At 37.7% G+C, this 19,168-nt stretch overlaps 1 protein-coding gene across 2 annotated transcripts in view; it reads right to left on the minus strand.

Moving 5' to 3' along the window:
* Nucleotides 1–2,581: 2,581 nt before the first annotated feature.
* LOC117413940 (R-spondin-1) overlaps nt 2,582–19,168 on the minus strand; it is a 28,799-nt gene continuing 12,212 nt past the window's right edge. For both annotated transcript variants that reach the window (XM_059000291.1, XM_034023410.3), the window contains exons 3-6: nt 11,559–11,750; nt 10,260–10,409; nt 8,545–8,736; nt 2,582–3,709 (exon numbers count right to left, since the gene is read on the minus strand). In XM_059000291.1, the coding sequence (XP_058856274.1) occupies nt 3,540–3,709; nt 8,545–8,736; nt 10,260–10,409; nt 11,559–11,750 (704 nt within the window). In that variant the 3' untranslated portion in view covers nt 2,582–3,539. The remainder of the gene's footprint in view (nt 3,710–8,544; nt 8,737–10,259; nt 10,410–11,558; nt 11,751–19,168) is intronic.

Genomic DNA, 19,168 nt, shown 5'->3' on the forward strand with positions numbered 1-19,168 from the left:
TAAGGTTATAGATGGTATCCATATAGAAAGCTGTGGTCAACGTATTTTCTAAACAGAAGATTTTCATTTGGAAGATAAGATTAACTAAGGTAATTTATTAAGTGTGGCGTCACTCTGCCATAACGGTTTCCCCGATGCTACATTCCTTACTGGCAGATTGACTGGGTTGTAAAAACCTAAAATTACATGAAGCATCAAGTCGTCAGATATCAGCAATTGTCTCAAGCAGATAACAGCTGAAACAGCTTTCTCCCAGGTCTCTAACGTAAACAGGAGTCAACGATATAAACACCATCCCTGGGCCTGGAACTAAACCTTTATCTGGAGATACGAATGTTATTATAAAGTTTTGGTGCTAACACAAATTTTGTTGAGAGACAAAAATAAAATGCCACCAAGGATCATGCAAGGAAAGATAACATTTGCCGACCCCCATATAGGCTGCAATGTTATAAGTAAGGATAACGTACCTTGGCATTCAAGGCCTGTCCATCACACAACTGATTCATGTCTTATGCATTTGGCTGCATCAAGTCAGTCAGTTTTAGTCAAGATAGGCTTAGTAGTAGGTAGTCGGTTGGCATTTGCTTCCTATCCCAGACTGCAGAAATTCCACATGGAACCCACTCAAAAGCTCTAAGGGCCCTTCTGGGGAGCAGACTACGTACAGTACTGGGGTTTTGGCAACTACTTCACTGTGATTGGTTGATTTCTGATATGTGATTTATAATTATAATGCCTTACTTTCTATGAATTTCCTCTAGGTTCTGGAAACTATCAGAAGCCAGACTTTGATGGCAGGTCAGTGTCTTACATTTCCACGGGTAGTTTAATGTATTGCCACTGTTTGCAGCAGTGGGACGTTATAATCACATCTTCAAGAAGCGGACATTTGGGGGCTCCCGAGTGGGGCATCCAGTAAAGGTGCTCCACGTGGAGTGCAGGATGCGCTCTATAGTCTGGACGTCGCGAGTTTGAATCCAGGCTATTCCACAGCCGACCGTGGACGGGAGCTCCTACGGGGCGGCACACAATTGGCCGAGCGTCGCCCGGGGGGAGGGAGGGTTAGGTCGGCCAGGGTGTCCTAAATGGCGTTTTAGTTATGCTGCAGACATTGTACAGAAACCGGTTATGATGCTCACATTTGTTTTAGCGTAGCTGGAAAGGACAATGAACTGTACTGGCCTGTGTAACTTAAGGCCACATGACTCCTGCAGCGGCACTGTGACTACGCAAAACCAAATCAGTCTTGTGAACATGATGTGCCATTGCTTTCTGTTGTGTCTAAGTGGAGTTTCCACTTAGAAACAAGATGAAATGTTTATTTACTTTCTGTACTCTACTGTTTGGAACCCTGATAATGAGAAACTTCTGTTTTGTTGCATTAGTTTCATAAAACTTCCCTCTAGGCCATGACACATCATTAGTTTTTATTTTCCCTTGGAACTTGCAGAGCACTTGAATGCCAGTTTGGGACAGTTTTCTGATTTGTGCTCAGATATCCTGGATGGAACCCGCCTAAAATGATCTGCCCTAGTGCCTAGTCACGAAATCCAGGCTGGGAACTGGAATCTAATTTATGATAATATGGCACATCATGTTCAGTAACTCCATTGACTATCATGTATAATGGCTCCTCTTTGACTAAAACAAGAGCTGTGTGTCATAAAACGAATCCACCCACACACACCTATGGCTCATTCTTAGATTTCAATACATTGTCAATAGATGGTCTCTCCATAAATTGATTCAATCACAATCACCATTAACTCTTGTGTATTGACTTTTTAAAATGATTGATCTGCATATTATAGAATGCCCCTCTTAAACGTTGTGATTTTCAAAAAGGAAATCCATGGCTATTCTTGTTCTGTGTGTGGTCTGTGTCTTGATTTTTATATCCATGGCACTGTAATCATAATCAAATAAAACACACCAAAACGGTCCAGGTTTTGTACAGTGCAAATGGATTTTCTGTCAATAATTTACCCTCAGTAAGTGCCCACAGATCACTATGGTTACAAACATGGACTATCCCATAAACAACAATGGCCATAAAGTATGGTTTGTCCATGGATTTAACCATATGAACTCTGGCTTGTCAAGAGTAGGGGTATGGCTATGTTAGTATGCAGGGAGCAAATATAACTCCAAGCTGAAAACCTGTAGCTGATACAGTAGACGGACTGTTTCTATTGCAATTCTTGCTGGGGGGCCTATTTTCCTTTCCAGATTATCAGGCAGGCTAACTGAACAGCTGAGCCCAGATACTTTGTTAAATTTTATAAGGGAACATGAAAATGATCCTGGTGACTGACCGCACACAGCATGTCTTGATACAGGCAAAGGAGTGAGTCACCCCTGGCAACTCAAGACCCGAGATTCATTTTCAGTCATTAAACTTTGGAAATCATTTCAGATACAGCTTGACTTAACCCAATGTACTTCCTGTCTGTACCCTGAACAAGAACTGTGTCTGTCGTAGCCTGTGTCTGTAGTGTCTGTACTGCAGACTGTAGGTATGCATCAAGAATGGCACCATCCATTTAAGTAACATTTCTTTTTATTTATGAAAAGACCAAAAGCTGATGCATGTATCTGTAAATTTTAACTTGAATACAGTTGTGCTCAGTGTGCTTGTCTCACTTTTTTTTTTCGTTATGTAAGGACTTTATGTTTTATATTTGTTTCTTTAGATAATCCCCCAGCCGCCTTTACACTTTCACGTGGATCATCATACAAAATACTTTTTCAACAGAACAATGTTTTATTTGAAATGAACAGTTTAATTATATTTTCTTCTGACAACAGGTCAGGCTATAGGTTTTAACATACTCTTTCTGTTTAGGTCACACAGTTTGAAACAATAAACTGCAAAAAAATATAATAATAATAATAATAATAATAATAATAATAATAATAATAATAATAATAATATTATAATAATAATAATAATAATAATAATAATAATAATAATAATAATAATAATAATAATAATAATAATACAAAAACAACAGAAACACATTTGCATGTGTCAGGAAGCTATTTTGTTAACACTTTACAAATGAGTTTCCTCTAGAAAATCAAGACTTCTTTTTTTCAGTACTATCCCTTATTTTGTCAATTTTTAGCATTCCTTCATCACGCTGTGGCGGCTGACCGCTGCTGCCATCTACAGTGTATCTCCAGTACTGCGCCAACATCACAAACAAAGAGGAAGGGGGAGACCGTGGATCACGAACTGGTCTTAAGAATCCTACCGAGTGGGTTAAAGGAGGGTCTCCCAGAGCCCAGCTAGTAGGAGATTCCTGTGTACTTCGTCCATCAAAAGAAATCATCATGACTGACTTGGATTTCGCCATTATATATTTTTATATTAACACTGTACATCTCTTGAGTGATCATCGCCTTCATCGATGAAGTCCTTTGCGCACCGCTACTGCATATTCAATATGGAATATAAGCCGTTGCCTGGGAGTTTTGCAGCAATGCTCCAGTTCAGAGAAGCGGCTTCATGCATAGCAGCGCTGCAGTGGGTTTTACTGGGTAGTGCTGGGAGTGGTTGCTGGGGCTGCCGTCCCTCTCTGCTGGCCTTTCCTCCTCCTGCTGCCCGGCTTACCTTCTTTGGTTTCTTTATTGTTTCTGTTCCTCCCGTTTTCTTTATTATTCCCTTGTTCTTCTTTCTTTTCCTTTTTGTTTTTACCCCTTTCTGAAAAAAAAAACACACACATCATCAATATGCAGATGACAAAACATTTATTTTACATGCATCTGACTCCAGTATCCAGTATGTAAGCACAGGTCTCAACCCAATCAACTAGTTATGTTTAAACACAGCCACTGTGTTTGTGCTTTAAGATTGAATGCTGCTATACAATTCATAGCCCTGTTCCGTCTCCACACTCAACTCTGTTCCAGCTCTCTAGGACAGACTTAAGAGGCTAACTGCCTTGGCAGTGGAATACAAACACCCATTAGGAGGATCTCAAGTGCTTGAAACCTGATAAAAAAAACAAAACAGTAACAAAACCACATGTAGTTATTCTTGTCCTCTTGCTTAGTCTAGGAATCGCCATACAAGAAGAATATTTATTATAAGCGCTCTGTTGTGAATTACAATATCAAGGCTACCTTGGATACTGCAATGATAGAATGAGCTCATGTTCAAGCAGAAGGATACTGAAATGCACTTTTTTAAAGCAGCTAATATAAACTGTTTAGTTCTTCATTTACATGCAGTATGCTTTGCTGTGTAATTGTATGATTTAATATTTGTATTACAGTGACGCCCTTCTTATAAATCATTTAATTTTCATTGGTGTTTATTAATCAACTCCAAATATGCAGTAAGTGGAATAGGTTAAGAGGGGGGCACATATCCAATTCCCTATAAACACACTTGGAAATATATTAGAAGTGGGATTTTATTTGGGTTTCGGCTTTCGAATTGTGTTCTGCATACCGCAATAATGAATTTTGTATGATTAAGAGGGAATTGGACCTTCTTGATCAATTTAACAAACTAGCCTGAAATATTTTCACGTTTCTGCATTGTTAAATGTTACAGCACTTACGATTCCAGTTATTCAGTTATTAGCTTTCAGATTATGGAAAGTGACCAGACTTAAAAACAGATCTGTTTCTCATAAATAATGTTATATAATATGCTGTTCAGGTACTGTCACCATTAAATACTACGGCCAGAAATGACAGCTGCAGAGGATTATGATGACAGTATAGCAACACACAGTCAATGGCGTAACTTTGGTTTCAAAAGTGGGGGGGGGGGCAGTTTCTGCAGCTGAGGCATACATGAAGATTATTCTATCTGAAATAATAAAATGTTACAAACAAGTATAACAAAACACTGCATCCCTCTGTGTCGAATTAAAAAGATCCAAAGACATTCCTGCGGCAACCATTCAAAACAATACATTGTTGGCACAGTGTTGTCATGAATGATGAGTGTGGCAAATAGCTTATATTATTTAGTCGCTTCTGAGTCATTGAATTACAAAGCCATGGCTTTAATCTTCGAAGAGCACTGAAGCTCTGCTCAGATCGGAGTCTGGATCCAGGACCAGATCCCTTTAGTACAGCCGACCCCTGAGGCAGCGGTGAGCGCTAGAGCGAGTGTGGCATCATGCAGATATCATGAGAGGGATGAAAATTCCCCTTGAAATATATTTCTAGAAAAGTTGAGGTTTCCCCACAATTGAAATACTTAAAATACATACAGTGTTGCTATTAAAATGATACTCGTACTGTATTGGTATAAGAAAAGGGTGTTTTTAAAAAGTATTGTCAGCTTCCATCCACTTAAAATATGCAGATGTAGCTTGGAACTTCAAATCGAAGTGTATGACGATAATGTAAATAACGCCAAGCTCCAGACAATGAGTTTCAAACTTTAAAACATGGTCCTGTTTACAGGTAAGAACTCAACTTTACTATCAGAAATATGAGAATGTTCGTTGTTTATTTATTAGTTTAAAAATGTTTAGTAAAATGTGAGTGAGTTTTTGGAACATTGATAAATAGAGATGCAAGACTCTGTGCGATGTATTTAAGCACGCAAAATAATTTAGAATCAGTAATATATCGTGATTAATTTGGTATAATAGTGTGTAAAAAGTTCTTGGTGATTTTATTGATGTTTATATTTATTTGCACAAGGCACAGAGGTCATGTTGCTGTTTTAAGTTTACTGTTTCAATTTAAAATGAGAAGTTGTAAGTAGACAGAAACCTCAGTGTGATAACATTAGTAAATAACACAAGCTATGGTGAATTACAAACTTAAAGCATGTTCCTGTATTTTGGATACAGCAGCGTAGTGCATCCTCCTCTATCTTTGTCCATTCGTTTGCCATTTTTCCCAACATTACTGTGATCTCAGGCTGTATGCAAATTTGTCAGCCGGGGTCTTTAAACTACGCGCCACGTATGTTCACTTCTCATTGGTCAGTTTACCAAGTTAAGACGCGTGCAGCTCCAGGATCGGATCACCATTACGGATCAGTGGAGCCTGACCCAGATCCTCGTAGTAAAACACCATCTCATGAGCTGGCTCCAGTGATCCCGGATCCGATCCCATGTTATACCAATAAATGATCGTGAAATAAAAGTTTTAGTACTCCTGCAATGTGAGGGGAACATTTCCCCATCATTGAAAAAGTGAGGGGGCCATGTCCCCCAGTGTAAATTACAGTAATTCAAACTCGAAATCCTGGTAGTAATCAAGCAGTACTAGCCAGACCAGTGCCTAGGGGACCATGCAGAATAGGGTTTGACTCACTTTCTGTTTATTTCCATATTTCCACCTTAAGAAATACAATTCTTCAGACGGTTTAGGAAAATGTCAAAAACATATCTCTGAATGATAAAATACAGATTTGTAACAAATGTTGATGCAAGCTCTGGAAATGTTAACAGTTTGTTTAAGGCCAAGTTTTCTAAAAACAAACTGTTCTCCGCTCACAGCAGCTCGATCAGTATTGTTATACAGGCGTTGTCACAAAAAAACAGCTGATTTATTAAAATACAAAAGGTCTTCAAGAAATAACACATTTGTGTTGATTTATGTATGAAATGAAAAAAATAATACATTCTGAAAGACACATGCTGTATCTCAAACTGGCCATTATCGCTGCACATGGGCTTGCCAGGTGGGGAAAAATGCACACCTTCTTCAATAAGAGCAATTCCTGACAAGTGCTTTATGAATTCCACTTATTGTAGGAGGTATTGTTTCCACTTCAGAACAACAATTAATTAAGAAAGAAACTGAAGTAGTATATATGATACGTGTTGCTTTAAATCCTGGAGCTGTTACATTTACAAATTTGTCAGCCTTCATAACATCCTTTTGGGGCAGTATATAATATTTCATTGTTAATTATTCCTCTAAACCCTAAGTAGAATTCTTTCCAGAACACAGGCGTCATGCAATGTAAATTCACTTCCCAGCTTTAAAACAAACCTGTCACAGCCAGCCGAACTGTGAATAATTGGGCTTTCCAGCTGAGAGAAGCAACCCGTTTCCTTTCTTATGATCTTAAATAATTGGGAGTACTAACTAATTTATCTGTTTACAGCTTAATTAGTTGCCATCTTTTTACTGTCCAACAATGAAAGACAAGTGCATTAAGTGGATGCAAATAACATTGAAGGAACTAGAATCATGTATTACCTTGCAAAGACTATGACAGCAGCTCTTCTGTGCTTTCCAGATGCCTGCTCTCATACCTACTTCAAAAGTAATAGGAATGAATTTTGAACTTAACTCAAAGAATTGGCCCAGTGTTCTGTGTCCTTAACCTAGAGGTCAAAGGTTTCCCACAGTCCTTGTATGTGAACTATTTAGCCTATTCAGACAATGACCTTTAACCTACTTAGTTTATAGATACAGGGTGTGAAAGATGGAAGGACTGAAAGACTTGTGTGGCTGCAGATAAATACGATTACATCAAGTTCCTTAGGATTAGCCATCCTAAATACTCAACACTGAACACTGAAATAGGCTATCTGCAAGCTACACAAACAAAAAGGAGAAACACTAGAGAAATAGCTGTTTACCAAGTCAAGTGTTTTTTTTTCACTTTGGTTTATATAATAAAATCTGCTGCAGATTATTAAAAAAAAAAAAACAGTCAGGAAAAAAAAAAGATAAATTAGAGCAAGTCAAATTACAACTCCAGGGCCAGATGATGTAAAAAGACACGCACAATACATTCTGCAAAACTGGTATAATATCTTCCCGCGCAGCACATGTGTATTTACAATGTCTTTTTTTTCTGTAAATCATAACCTACACTTTGTTAACAAGTGTGTCTCACACACCCACCCTGTGAAAGAATGACTTTGTTGATAACAATTCTTGTTTGACGTAGTCATTTTTAATACAGAATGTCAAGGGCTTTAAAGCAATATGGGTTTGTTGACCCTTCTTGTACCCCTTGGATCTGGCTTCAGTGTTTTGTTCTGTCTGTTGTTTTTCTTCTGAATGTGTCATTAGACTGACCAATCATGAGTAATTTTCTTCTCTTACAGTAAGCTACAGTGAATTGACACACAAAATAGGTACTCACCATTGCTCTGCTTAACAGCTCTTGTTCAGCATGATTGGTAACAGGTGGTCAGTAATGTGCAAAGTTAAACACAACAGGGTCCTTGTAATTTGAACACCAGTAAACTACAAGGAACATCTTGTAGTAATGGAGTCTTTGAACTTGGTACTGTTCTTTTCTTTGGAGCAAAAGCTTAGTAAATCTTAATTTTTTGGACCCTAGTTTACAGCTTCTTGCATCCCAAGAAGTTTAATTTTCCCTGCACCTGGGCTTATTTGTGAAATGGTAATAATTTTACACATAAACCTACAGTACCTTAAAAACAATACTTGTGACTGCATCTGCCAGACATACATTCCAAAGATTTACGTATTGCACACATCCAAAGCTAAGAGACGGCTTCAGGGATCTGATCCCAGGGTTATTCAATTTAATTTGGAGGCAGTGCTGATAAAGCTGGGTTTCGATGTGCTTACCTCCTTTGGCGCAGGGCTTTTTCTGCACGGTGCACGTCCGGTTCTCTGTTTCTGGGGGGCACAGTGACGGCTCTGCCAGGGGCGGCTGCAGAGATTCCCTGGTCCTGTTCTGAGTGCCCTTCTTAAACCCACACAGCTTGCCCTTCTTTGTGCAAGGCCCCCAGGACCCCCACTCTCCAAGTTCACATTGTACTGGCAGAGGCAAAAGAGAACCGTCAGTTTTTACAACAAGGAAATACACAGTACTGGAGTAATAATACCAGCTGGAAGAATGTACAGCTTACTACCACGCATATCTTTGTGCTTTAATAATTCAGATTAAATGATCCTACGGGCTTTGATTATGCTCCTCTGCCAATTTTAAAATAAACTCTCCATTTGGCCCCCTGGATACAAAAAAATTAATGAAAAATGCTGTCCCGCAGAAGAGTGTTTTACGAAGCTATGGCGAATCTTGTTCTAATATATTTCTATTCCATAAACATGAAATCGCAGAGCAATTTCAGCTTTTAATAACCTATACTAAGAATGCTATCTGTGGTTATACAAAAAAAGTGTTTCATAAAAGAAACAACTTTCCCTGAACTTAACTTTCCTCCTCTATAGCTTATTAAACTGGGACAAAAAAAAAAAAAAAAGATGAATGTTTGCACGTAAACCATATCATATGCAACACTACAAACAATACAGCCTAGAATTCCTACTTGTACAACTCAGTGTAGTTGTCCTAATTTCAACTTTCACTGTAGATAAATTGCTTTTTAAATGAGGTAACTAAACTGAATGAATTTACAGGAGTATTTAGGAGGTAATCATTCATGGACTCCAGCTCGTTTCTGTTTTAGACCTCATTCTGGCCTCTCCCTTCACCACATCCCCACCACAAAACCACTTGCTGCTGGGCCTGTCCATCGTTATAAGTGATGGGCTTCAAGTCCTTTCTCTGGTGAAACCGAGATCCACCCACACTCCTCCCTCCAGCGCATCACATTAGACATTACCTGTTGTTGCATGTGTTTCAACCAACACATGCAACCAATATTACATTTGTCTGAACCCATTTGGTCTAACTTGATGTTAAGGGCTTTTTGTTTTTCATTTATAAAAATTACTTTGAAACTGCCAAAATAATTTCATTGTGATGATAAACCTCAGGAGTATCCAGTGAACTGTGTATTCCCCAAAGAACTGCATTTCTTTAGGAGTGCCAAATTATTGAAGTACTAAAAGATGTGATTTTTAAAGAGTGCTGCTATTAATTCAGTGTTTGCTTACTTAAGACAGACATATTTTTCAAGAAATCAATACATTTAAAACCTTACCGCCAGGCTCCCGGCCAAACCAAACTTGGAAAAAAATTAAGAACAGCAAAGAACTTATAAAGAAAACATAGCTTTACTGCCATTTCCAGAACTGGTTTCTAAGAATTCGACAGACAGCACTTAAGAGATGATTGTTTTTTTTTTTCAAGGCTAAAAAGTAACACAGAGCTGGGTCTCTGCCCAGCTCTAAATCTGTGCGCCGGGGCATTGCAGCTCGAGCACAGGGCATGTCAATTTAAACAATAGGACGACTACTTAGGAATCATTAAGCGCTTTTAAGAGCTTGCAGTTATAGGGTGCTAACTGTGCTGGATCCACTTTGTGAATATAGTGTGCTGTTCTATATCAATGCTGAAGGTCCAAAACAGGCCAGGATTGCAGCACTGTACTTACCAACACTGCTGCACTCCACTGTTCCATTAAGGGCAGCGAAGCCTTCAGGACAGCTGGAGTAACATCTCCCTTTGTGTAAATACAAGGCTTCCTTACATTTTGTGCAAAAATTTCTACTGAAACAGGCCTCACAATTGTCTATTTTACATTCTGAAAGAAAAAGAAAAAAGATGGTATCAATACACTGAGAACACAGTAACTTCAGTACCTTTTTTTCTGCTCTCATAAAATTACACTTTTAATAAATCCCTCTTTCCCTGGATAGGAATGTAAGAGTTGTTTATTGTGTTTTACATATACATGCAATACGTACATATAAACATACATTATTACATGCATACATACTATACATACACAATACTGTAACTTGTAAGCACTGTATACAGAATGTTATATTTTGTTGACAAGTTATTATTGCTTCTCATTGACATGCAATAAAAAGATAAGGCATTGATATATTTGTATTGTGTACAAGGTTTCATGTCATACTTTGACTTCCTGGAGTGCTGGATAGCACTGGCAATGCCTCCTGGCTTGATCAATAGATTCAACTGCAACATCCTCACTATACTCACTATGCTGTCTTTAACACCAGCTTTGGCAATGGATATTCTTTCTCCAAACCATGCATATTGTAATTTTTAAGCTATGTCCAACCATTTTTGGCATAATTTGGCCAAACATTTGGCATAACAATCTGTAACCGCCAGTTCCATGAACTACCAGATCAATCCAACAAGGTTATAAGCCTCACAGGCTTTCATAAAAACAAACATCCAAACAAGAACACATGTAAAAACACTATGAGTGCTGTAACGTTCATTAAGCATCAGTTTATTAAATGGTGCCCCCGGTTTCTTAAACATGGCCAGGTCATATAACCTCCAAGATAGTTATTCATTACTGTACCAATTTGTTTCTGTAGTATATTGGTACAGAACATGGAGGAAGCGTACCAAATATCCTGTATTTATAATGCCTAATTTCTGAATGGCCACAGGAGACCCCTCCTCCTCCATCAACCCCCCCCCAACTTGTCACCTGATACCTTGATGCAAATAACATTGGGTCAGTGTTGCAAGGGATAGGTTCATGGTTGCACTCTGGTGTACCAGATATCCTTGAACTTAGACAGGGTTGTGAGGGTACTGCAGGGGTGCCTTAAAAAGTCACCAGGATGGGATGACTGTAACAGCATGTGACTATACACAATAACAAGAACATATAGGTCTCTCTTTAATACAAGCGATTCCCACCCCAGGGTTCCCAGTAAGTCATTATCATCAGGAAGATACTTACTGGTGCATTTGTTCATTTCCGGATTCCGAACTCCAAAATATCCCACAGGACAGGATGGTAAGCATATCCCTATCTGTCTTATGTCATTCCTCTCCAGGAGGATGAAGAGTTTGGGTAAACACTTGAGGCACCCGTTGTACTCTGAACATAACTCACATCCCTTTGGACAAACAGGGGTCACTTCTGTACTTACTAAAAGAAAGGAGAAAAACAGAACAGTAATATAAAGGAATACTGCATCTTATTAAACACAGTGTGAGGTTCAAAACATACCAGAAGCAGAGCTTCGGTTTATGAGATGGTATATAATCACTTGGGTCTGCACTGCAGACACTGGACCTCAACTGTTTTTTTTTACTGATATAGAAAAATAAAAGGCATGAGAACATTAGCAATTTGTATGTTTTACTCTCTATGTTCTTTACCTTAGCAACAACCAATTAAAAAAATAAAAATAAATAAATAAATCTTATTGTTGACACATTTGTAATCTGGGCATGTATTGAATGCCAACCAAAATGTTTAAAAACATATGTTCAGCATTACTTATTACGTATTCCAGTCAATGAATGTTACCAATTTTCATAATTGCAATAGGAAGACCTGGCCCTCAATCACAGTATGTGGTTTCACTTCTTGTACTAAATGTCCAAGCAAACATTTGTAAAATCTGGACAAGCTGTTTTGAAGATACAGTCATGCCAAACCAAACAGAGACCAGAATCTATGCAAATGAACACTCTTGAAAAAAGTGCGACATGCTAGCCAGACACAAATCTCAGTTTTATATTATGGATAATTACTAACTAATTCCACTTTTCCCATCAATGCCACGTAAAACTCTCATCTCGTTCCAATATCAAACTGGAGCTGCCGTCCGTTCTCATCTGTAGTCTGCAATCCAATCTGCAACTGGATAGTACTCAAAGGTCAAGATCGCCATAACTACTGGGGCTGTGTTCGAAGGTTTGTTCACTAGCAAGGAATTCGAAGGTAGTTTTAAACCTTCGAAGGCTTGTCAAGTGGCATTCACGCCTGTATGTTTTTCTCTGTTAACAGAAACCGTTTGACAATGTGTGAATACTATAAATCACTGAATTACTATTAAATGTCACACACATGCAGAATACGATCTTTTGATTTGTATAATGCATATTACGTAAACAAAAGTTTAATTTTCATTTCGAAAACTGAGCACCGTCCGCGCCTCCCCCTCCAGCTCGTGTTATCCAGAGGCAAACCTTTAATTTCTTCATTCGCCGTCTCGACAGCAAAGCGATGTCTTGAAACCCCTCTGCTGTTTGGGATTTCTTTGTTGAATGTAAACTGTGCAAGTGACTGTTGATGTATCATGGAGGCATAATGTAAATGTGACTTACAGAAAAGGCACCTCCATATACCCCAAGATTAGGATACACTCAATAATAACTTGAGCTTGTGCTAAACAACGACCTTAGTAAATGTCATCACAATTAAGAAAGTGTCCGTATGATTGGACAAGTTTGTCCCCGTCTGCCACGCCCCCTCAGCAACGATTTTTAGTTAATTGTATTATTTATTTTTAAGTACTCTACACACAGGTTTAACCACATACATTTACAAGAACCATTATTTTTTAAAGGTGCAAATTCAGTTTCTGGTCTGTTTTTTTTTTTTTTTTGCTACAATAAACAACGCTAGTAATTTATAACTGTTGCTGTACATAACCTATAGTTGCTAAATATATTTATAAAACAAAAACAGTTTTATAAATCAGACATGCAGACCAACCATCTGATAAGGTGCCTAGTTAAGCAGTCAACTTCCAAAAGCAATCATACAGTATGAGCCAAAGTACTGTTGGAATATTGTATCTAATCCACAACTGCAAACAGCGAACACACACAAGCTGTTAACTAATATATCAACATTTATCTGCAAACATTTCAATCATCATCCATCTTGATTAGTAACACCATAAAATATGCACAAGGCAAACCATTATATATATATATAATTTTTTTTTTTTTTTTTAAACAACTGCAAGCATCTGGTCGTAAATTAGCCTATAATGATTATATTTGCTTGTGATAATAATGTCACAGTAATGTCTGAATGCAGAACATATGGCTGTACTTCAGCATACCTGGCATTTTGTGATTTAATCCCACTAAAGTTATTGTAGGCAACACAACAATTCCATAAATGCTACCGGTTATTTTCAGGTTTTAAAATCCAAGTACATGTTTCAGTTAACATGTGTTTGTTTCAAAACCGCACATTTCAGAACTATGTAGTTAATGGAAGTGCAAAACAAGATTTATGGAATGATTTTTTTTTTTAGCTACAATCACTTTAAGTAGCAGATATTTTCTTTTAGAAGTACATTATCAAATACATGTAGTTTCATGTTTCTGTGAATGCAAAGAGAAAAGATAATGGCAGGATGGTACTGAGCTGACATTCTGGAGGGATATGATGATCATTTCTCAAGGAGTACCATCACTAACTCCTCCAGGGAGGTTAGGTGGTGGGAATCTGCTTTGAGTCACTCATTATTTAGTCTTGGATACAGAAGCACCTGTCAACTGAGCACCAACTCTCATTTTTCTAGTCTGTCGGATATTCTATTATGATCATGAAACTGTTTTGCAACAAGAACATGTCGCTTCTGCATTACTGAATACATGTCAGGGATGCAATTTGCATAACCTGAGAATTACTAACTTACACAAACATGGATGCTACATATACAGTGTCTGGTCACTTTATTAGGACCTGTCTATCCGACTGGATTTGGAAGCACTATAAAGCTGTGGGAGTAGGGTAATGGAAAACAGTCTACCAGAAATGGGGAAAATCGAAAAGACGCTTTGATTGAGGGTGCACAAGGACATATTGGTAGGCTGCACAGTGTATCAGCAATGGCACAATGTCATGAATTAATGCTGTGGCTATAGGATCCATCATACAGTTTTCTTTGAAAAGCTTGTGCTAAAGAATGTCCTAACCATTACAACCAGATAACAGTTTGTGTCTTGAGGGATGAAGCTATGGTTATACATATTAGATGTGGGACTGATGAGAGAAGAGTTTGTTCTTGAATATATGACATATATCTTGATTTGATCTAGTAAGAATTTAAAAAAGGGACGTCTAAAAAATATTACTACACAGATGGTGGTGGTGGATATCAATAGCGTAAAAGTACTGTCCAGTATAGTGAAAGATTCTGAACTCTTTCTAGTAAGGAAGGTTATCTGTAATCTTCCAAACGTTAGACTATCTAAATTAAAATACACCTCATGACTTACTCCTGATGGCACGACTTTCAGGAAGAAAGAAAAACAGGAACCGGTTTGCAATATAACAAGGACCATAAATGTTTATTTTAAAATCCCATTAAAAATGTCCTGTTCAATCCCTCTGGCTTCCTGCTGGAACAAATGTGTCAAGGACTATTAGGTTTTTAATTTCCAAATTGCAGCTGATCATTCATTGAAAGGGTATACGTATCACATGTTCAAATTAGCACCGTCTAAATATAGTGTGTTGACTTTATCTAAACGCTGATGACATTTTTATTACTTTTTAACATGCAAGCAAGATCGTTCACTGCAACAAAATAAAACCAACAAGGTGATGTGTTTTTTTTTCATGCAGCTTGCATTCCGTGCACCTTTTCTGTGTGCAAGCTGCAGCGCACATTCCGTTTTTAAACATTTTTCTGTTTTTTTCTACTGGTGCGAAGATAAACACCCACAGTTGCAAATTATTATAGCACAGTTCTCCAAAACCCCTGAAAACGTACACTCTGGCTTTTAACCCTTTCAGACCTCATGGTCCCGCCTTATCTTAGTGTCGTATGTTAACATATGCCGTCGGCCCCGTTTTGTCCTGTTCTCATATATACTCAATAAAGGCGCTTATTCTTCAGCTCCACAAAAATCATTCAGGACTGAAAGGGTGATTTGCGAACACACATGGGTGTGATGTTTTGCATCAGGAAATTATGTTTAATAACTATAATTTGGGCTTGTAAATACTTTCTTCTGTGACACTTCCAAGACTGAGGAAGCATTAACAAGCCCGCCAACGATGTACTGCACACAGATACAAACAGCAACCCCACCTACGTGTAACACATGAACTACAACTGTAATTGCTGCTGGAGCCTGGAAAGTATCCATTTAAGAAAAGTCCAATTTTAAGTCTGAGAATGACAGAAGTCAAATTGAATTAGAGCTCTTAAACATGTCAAACCAATTCCAGGCAGGGCGCTTATCCAATCAAGTGTCAGTATCCTATAGGGAAGGTGACCTACATCCCATACATGTGTAGAACCTCATAGAAAATGCCCATGCATAGTTTCATCAGAACTAGTAAGTGGCACTAGATTTTGCCTTAATCAGTCACACCAAGAATCTAAAAGTCAACATGACCCGACTACTGTAGACACCTTGAAGGACTTGCACTAAGGAGCGTCCCTACCACGTTTTCTCTCAACTGAATGAGCGTTTGTACTCCACCACCACTCGATTGGCCTCCACACAATCCAGTTCTATCTCTTTAAGGAAGAGCCTGACTTATTATAAATGGCAGGATGGATGGTAGGGGGAAGCTCACAATTCAATCATAGGAGATACAGGTTTGAAAATGAACACATATTAAATCTGCTCCAGACAACGCAGTATGACTGAGAATAGAAAGCCTGCTAGGTTATCCTTAATACCAATATCCAAATATCACACTGCTTCACAAGGTAACTGATTTCAATTCAAACCGTAGTAGAAACTCTACAGAAATTAGATAGCCAAAAAAATAGCAGAGTTACTTAAAGAGGAAGGAAAAAGAATAAAAGTCAAACGGATGTAAGTTTAGTTAAAAAGTTCTTCTGATCTTGTAGTCAAATATCTGTGTGGAAATGTGCAATACTTCAAGCAACACTTGTTAATAGGTCCCCAGTGACTGATCTCTAAGATTTACAAAGCACTGTTAAGGGGGAATTTTCTTACACATATTATGAAAACAGCTCATTTGAAAAATAAATTTAGAACACAGAACAAACAAAAAAATGTATGCAACTAGATTTGACTGCTGGCTTTTGCTGTATGTTTGGTTAGAGAAGCATCAAAACTTCAAAGCGCTGCACAAACAAATAACTCCAGCCAACAAAATAATAAAGAAAAAACGAAATGTGTAACAATCCTTCTGTTTTTTAAATCAGAAGGAAGGGTCAAAACCACAACATCCTTAATATTAGCTGGGTTATCCTGTCAGATCCTTGCATCTTTACAACTTTTAAACTGAGTGATAAGTTCAAATCCCAATTAATTCAGCTGAATTTGGCCACAGATGGTGCTTTATACAAAAATCCCACAATCTAAATAAAAAATGTGAATTACGATTTGATGGATAAAAAAAAAAATGCTATTCATTAAACTGTTCTGGATGTCATCTTCTTCAAAAAACATGTTTCATAGATACAAAACTTTCCTTCACAAAATGCTACTAATAAAAAAAGGAAACAAAAAACATAGGTCTAGCGCTGTTTGTTTTGTTCAACAGTGGCGGTAGGTGAAGCAAGGTCTTTCAGGAAGGTTATTTTTAGTTTTTTTCTGCTTCTGATTCGTGGGTATTTAACACATCATGACTATGAAGAATGAAAAACAAGAATAGCCCACAGCCAAATGTACCCTATTACTGTATAAGCACCAGCATGTGAGGCACATGTCATCTCAAGCACAGTTCAATGCATTAGGTTGCTCGTGTGCCGCTAGGCTGGCATCAGTCATTTAGGTGTTATGGGCGCTGCATGCTAGCAAAGTCATTTTCTGATCTACATTGTGATCCAATTAAAACTACTCTTCCCATATAACTCCTATTGCAGGTTAGGTGCTCTGTCTTGCTGTACAACATGCAGAAAGTTGCCTACTGTAATACACGTTTCTGCACAAGACCAAGCTGTGACTGTTAGAATAGGTGTCATTTAATGATTCTGTTGTTGCTCTGGGACCCTCTCTTGCACACCTTAAACTTTCAAAGAGTCATCCAAGGATAAGGGCGAGCTGTCATGTCACAGAGAAACACCATGTCCCTCATATGACTATTCTTTTTCAGAATGATCGTAAAGCTGTTTACATTGCAACTAAGTGAACTTTGAACCGCACTGGATTTTAGTCTGTAATGTACCGAGCAATAGAGTGGAGATTTCTGCCTAAAATAATAAGCATTTGGTAAATAATCAATTTGCATGTTTTTGGATGAGATGTTATTGCATTTATAGAAACATTAGAAGAGAGACTGGTAAGTTAATTCACTATTCAATTTGTTATATGGGGACCAGTTTAAATGATTTTTCTGCTTCACTTATACGTTTGTACTAACTTTCCCTACTGCAAGTACAGTACTGTGACGATCCAGGATTATAAAATGCATTTTTCTGAAGTCCTATAAGCCTCTAGTTTGTTTGCTGTAATCCTATGCTACTGGCTCACCTTTTGTTTAAAACGCATGGTGCCAGCATTTAAAGCAGCATGACGTGTCTAAGTATTCATTTTAATATTATTAAAACATGCTGTTAACTGATTGACACCCACAGCGAACTGAAAAAACAGAATCAGTGACAAGTGTACTGAAATAGAATCATTTCAAAAACGATATTACCTTTACCAGCTGTGGAAGCACAAGATCTGATCACATTGATGATGTAAGTCCTTGTTATTAAATACGCATTTTTGGCCAATCACGACAGTTTAATGAAAACATGGCTAAGCACAGGCAAGCATAGAAGGATGGTAAAGCATTGTAAATGACATAGGTAATTGTGGTGATTGACATAAGGGAACTGTCTTCAAAGCATGTTTCAAAGTTTTAAAAAAATAGTGATACCAACAAACATGATAATTGTCTATATACATTTTTAATATAAAACCTTGTTTTAGAAATCTGATATATATATATATATATATATATATATATATATATATATATATATATATATATATATATATATCTGTGCAACATTTCCGTGGGTCATTTATTAACATGTGTGTTATATTCAAATAACAAAAAACCCTATGGTTGCCATCCCTATATCTTTATAATTCATATACAACAGTGTATAATAATATAATTAACGTAAATCCATTTGTATGACTGCTCCGTAAACCGCCCCAATGAGTGCGTAAAGTTCGAAACAAGCAATCCTCAGACTGCATAACAAACAACTTTCCTCAGGTTTAAGGTGTTTCCGTACTTAAAATGTCATTCTGACTCCATAACAAGTTAACTGCCATTTTAAGAACGACACGAGCACCATAAATGTTGTGACATGCCTGTCTGATTTAGTATAAACACATCCTGTGTTTGACTTTCATTGATAAGACATGCTAACTTCAATTATGATGATATCCCTCTCAACACTACAGAACGAATCTCAACTTGTGTAGAACTTCAAAATATTGTTAATGGTAACAGAACCTAAAAATAACATGCAAGCTCAACACTGGAAAACTAAGGCAGGCTCTGCAACACTACTGCAATGCCAGCCTTCCTCCTCTAGGGGGAGAATAACACCTCAAACTGAGCGTATGAGGGAAAACAGGACGGGATCACTGTCACAAAGAAAA

Source organism: Acipenser ruthenus, chromosome 25 (genome assembly GCF_902713425.1).
Source record: "Acipenser ruthenus chromosome 25, fAciRut3.2 maternal haplotype, whole genome shotgun sequence".
NCBI lineage: Eukaryota > Metazoa > Chordata > Actinopteri > Acipenseriformes > Acipenseridae > Acipenser > Acipenser ruthenus.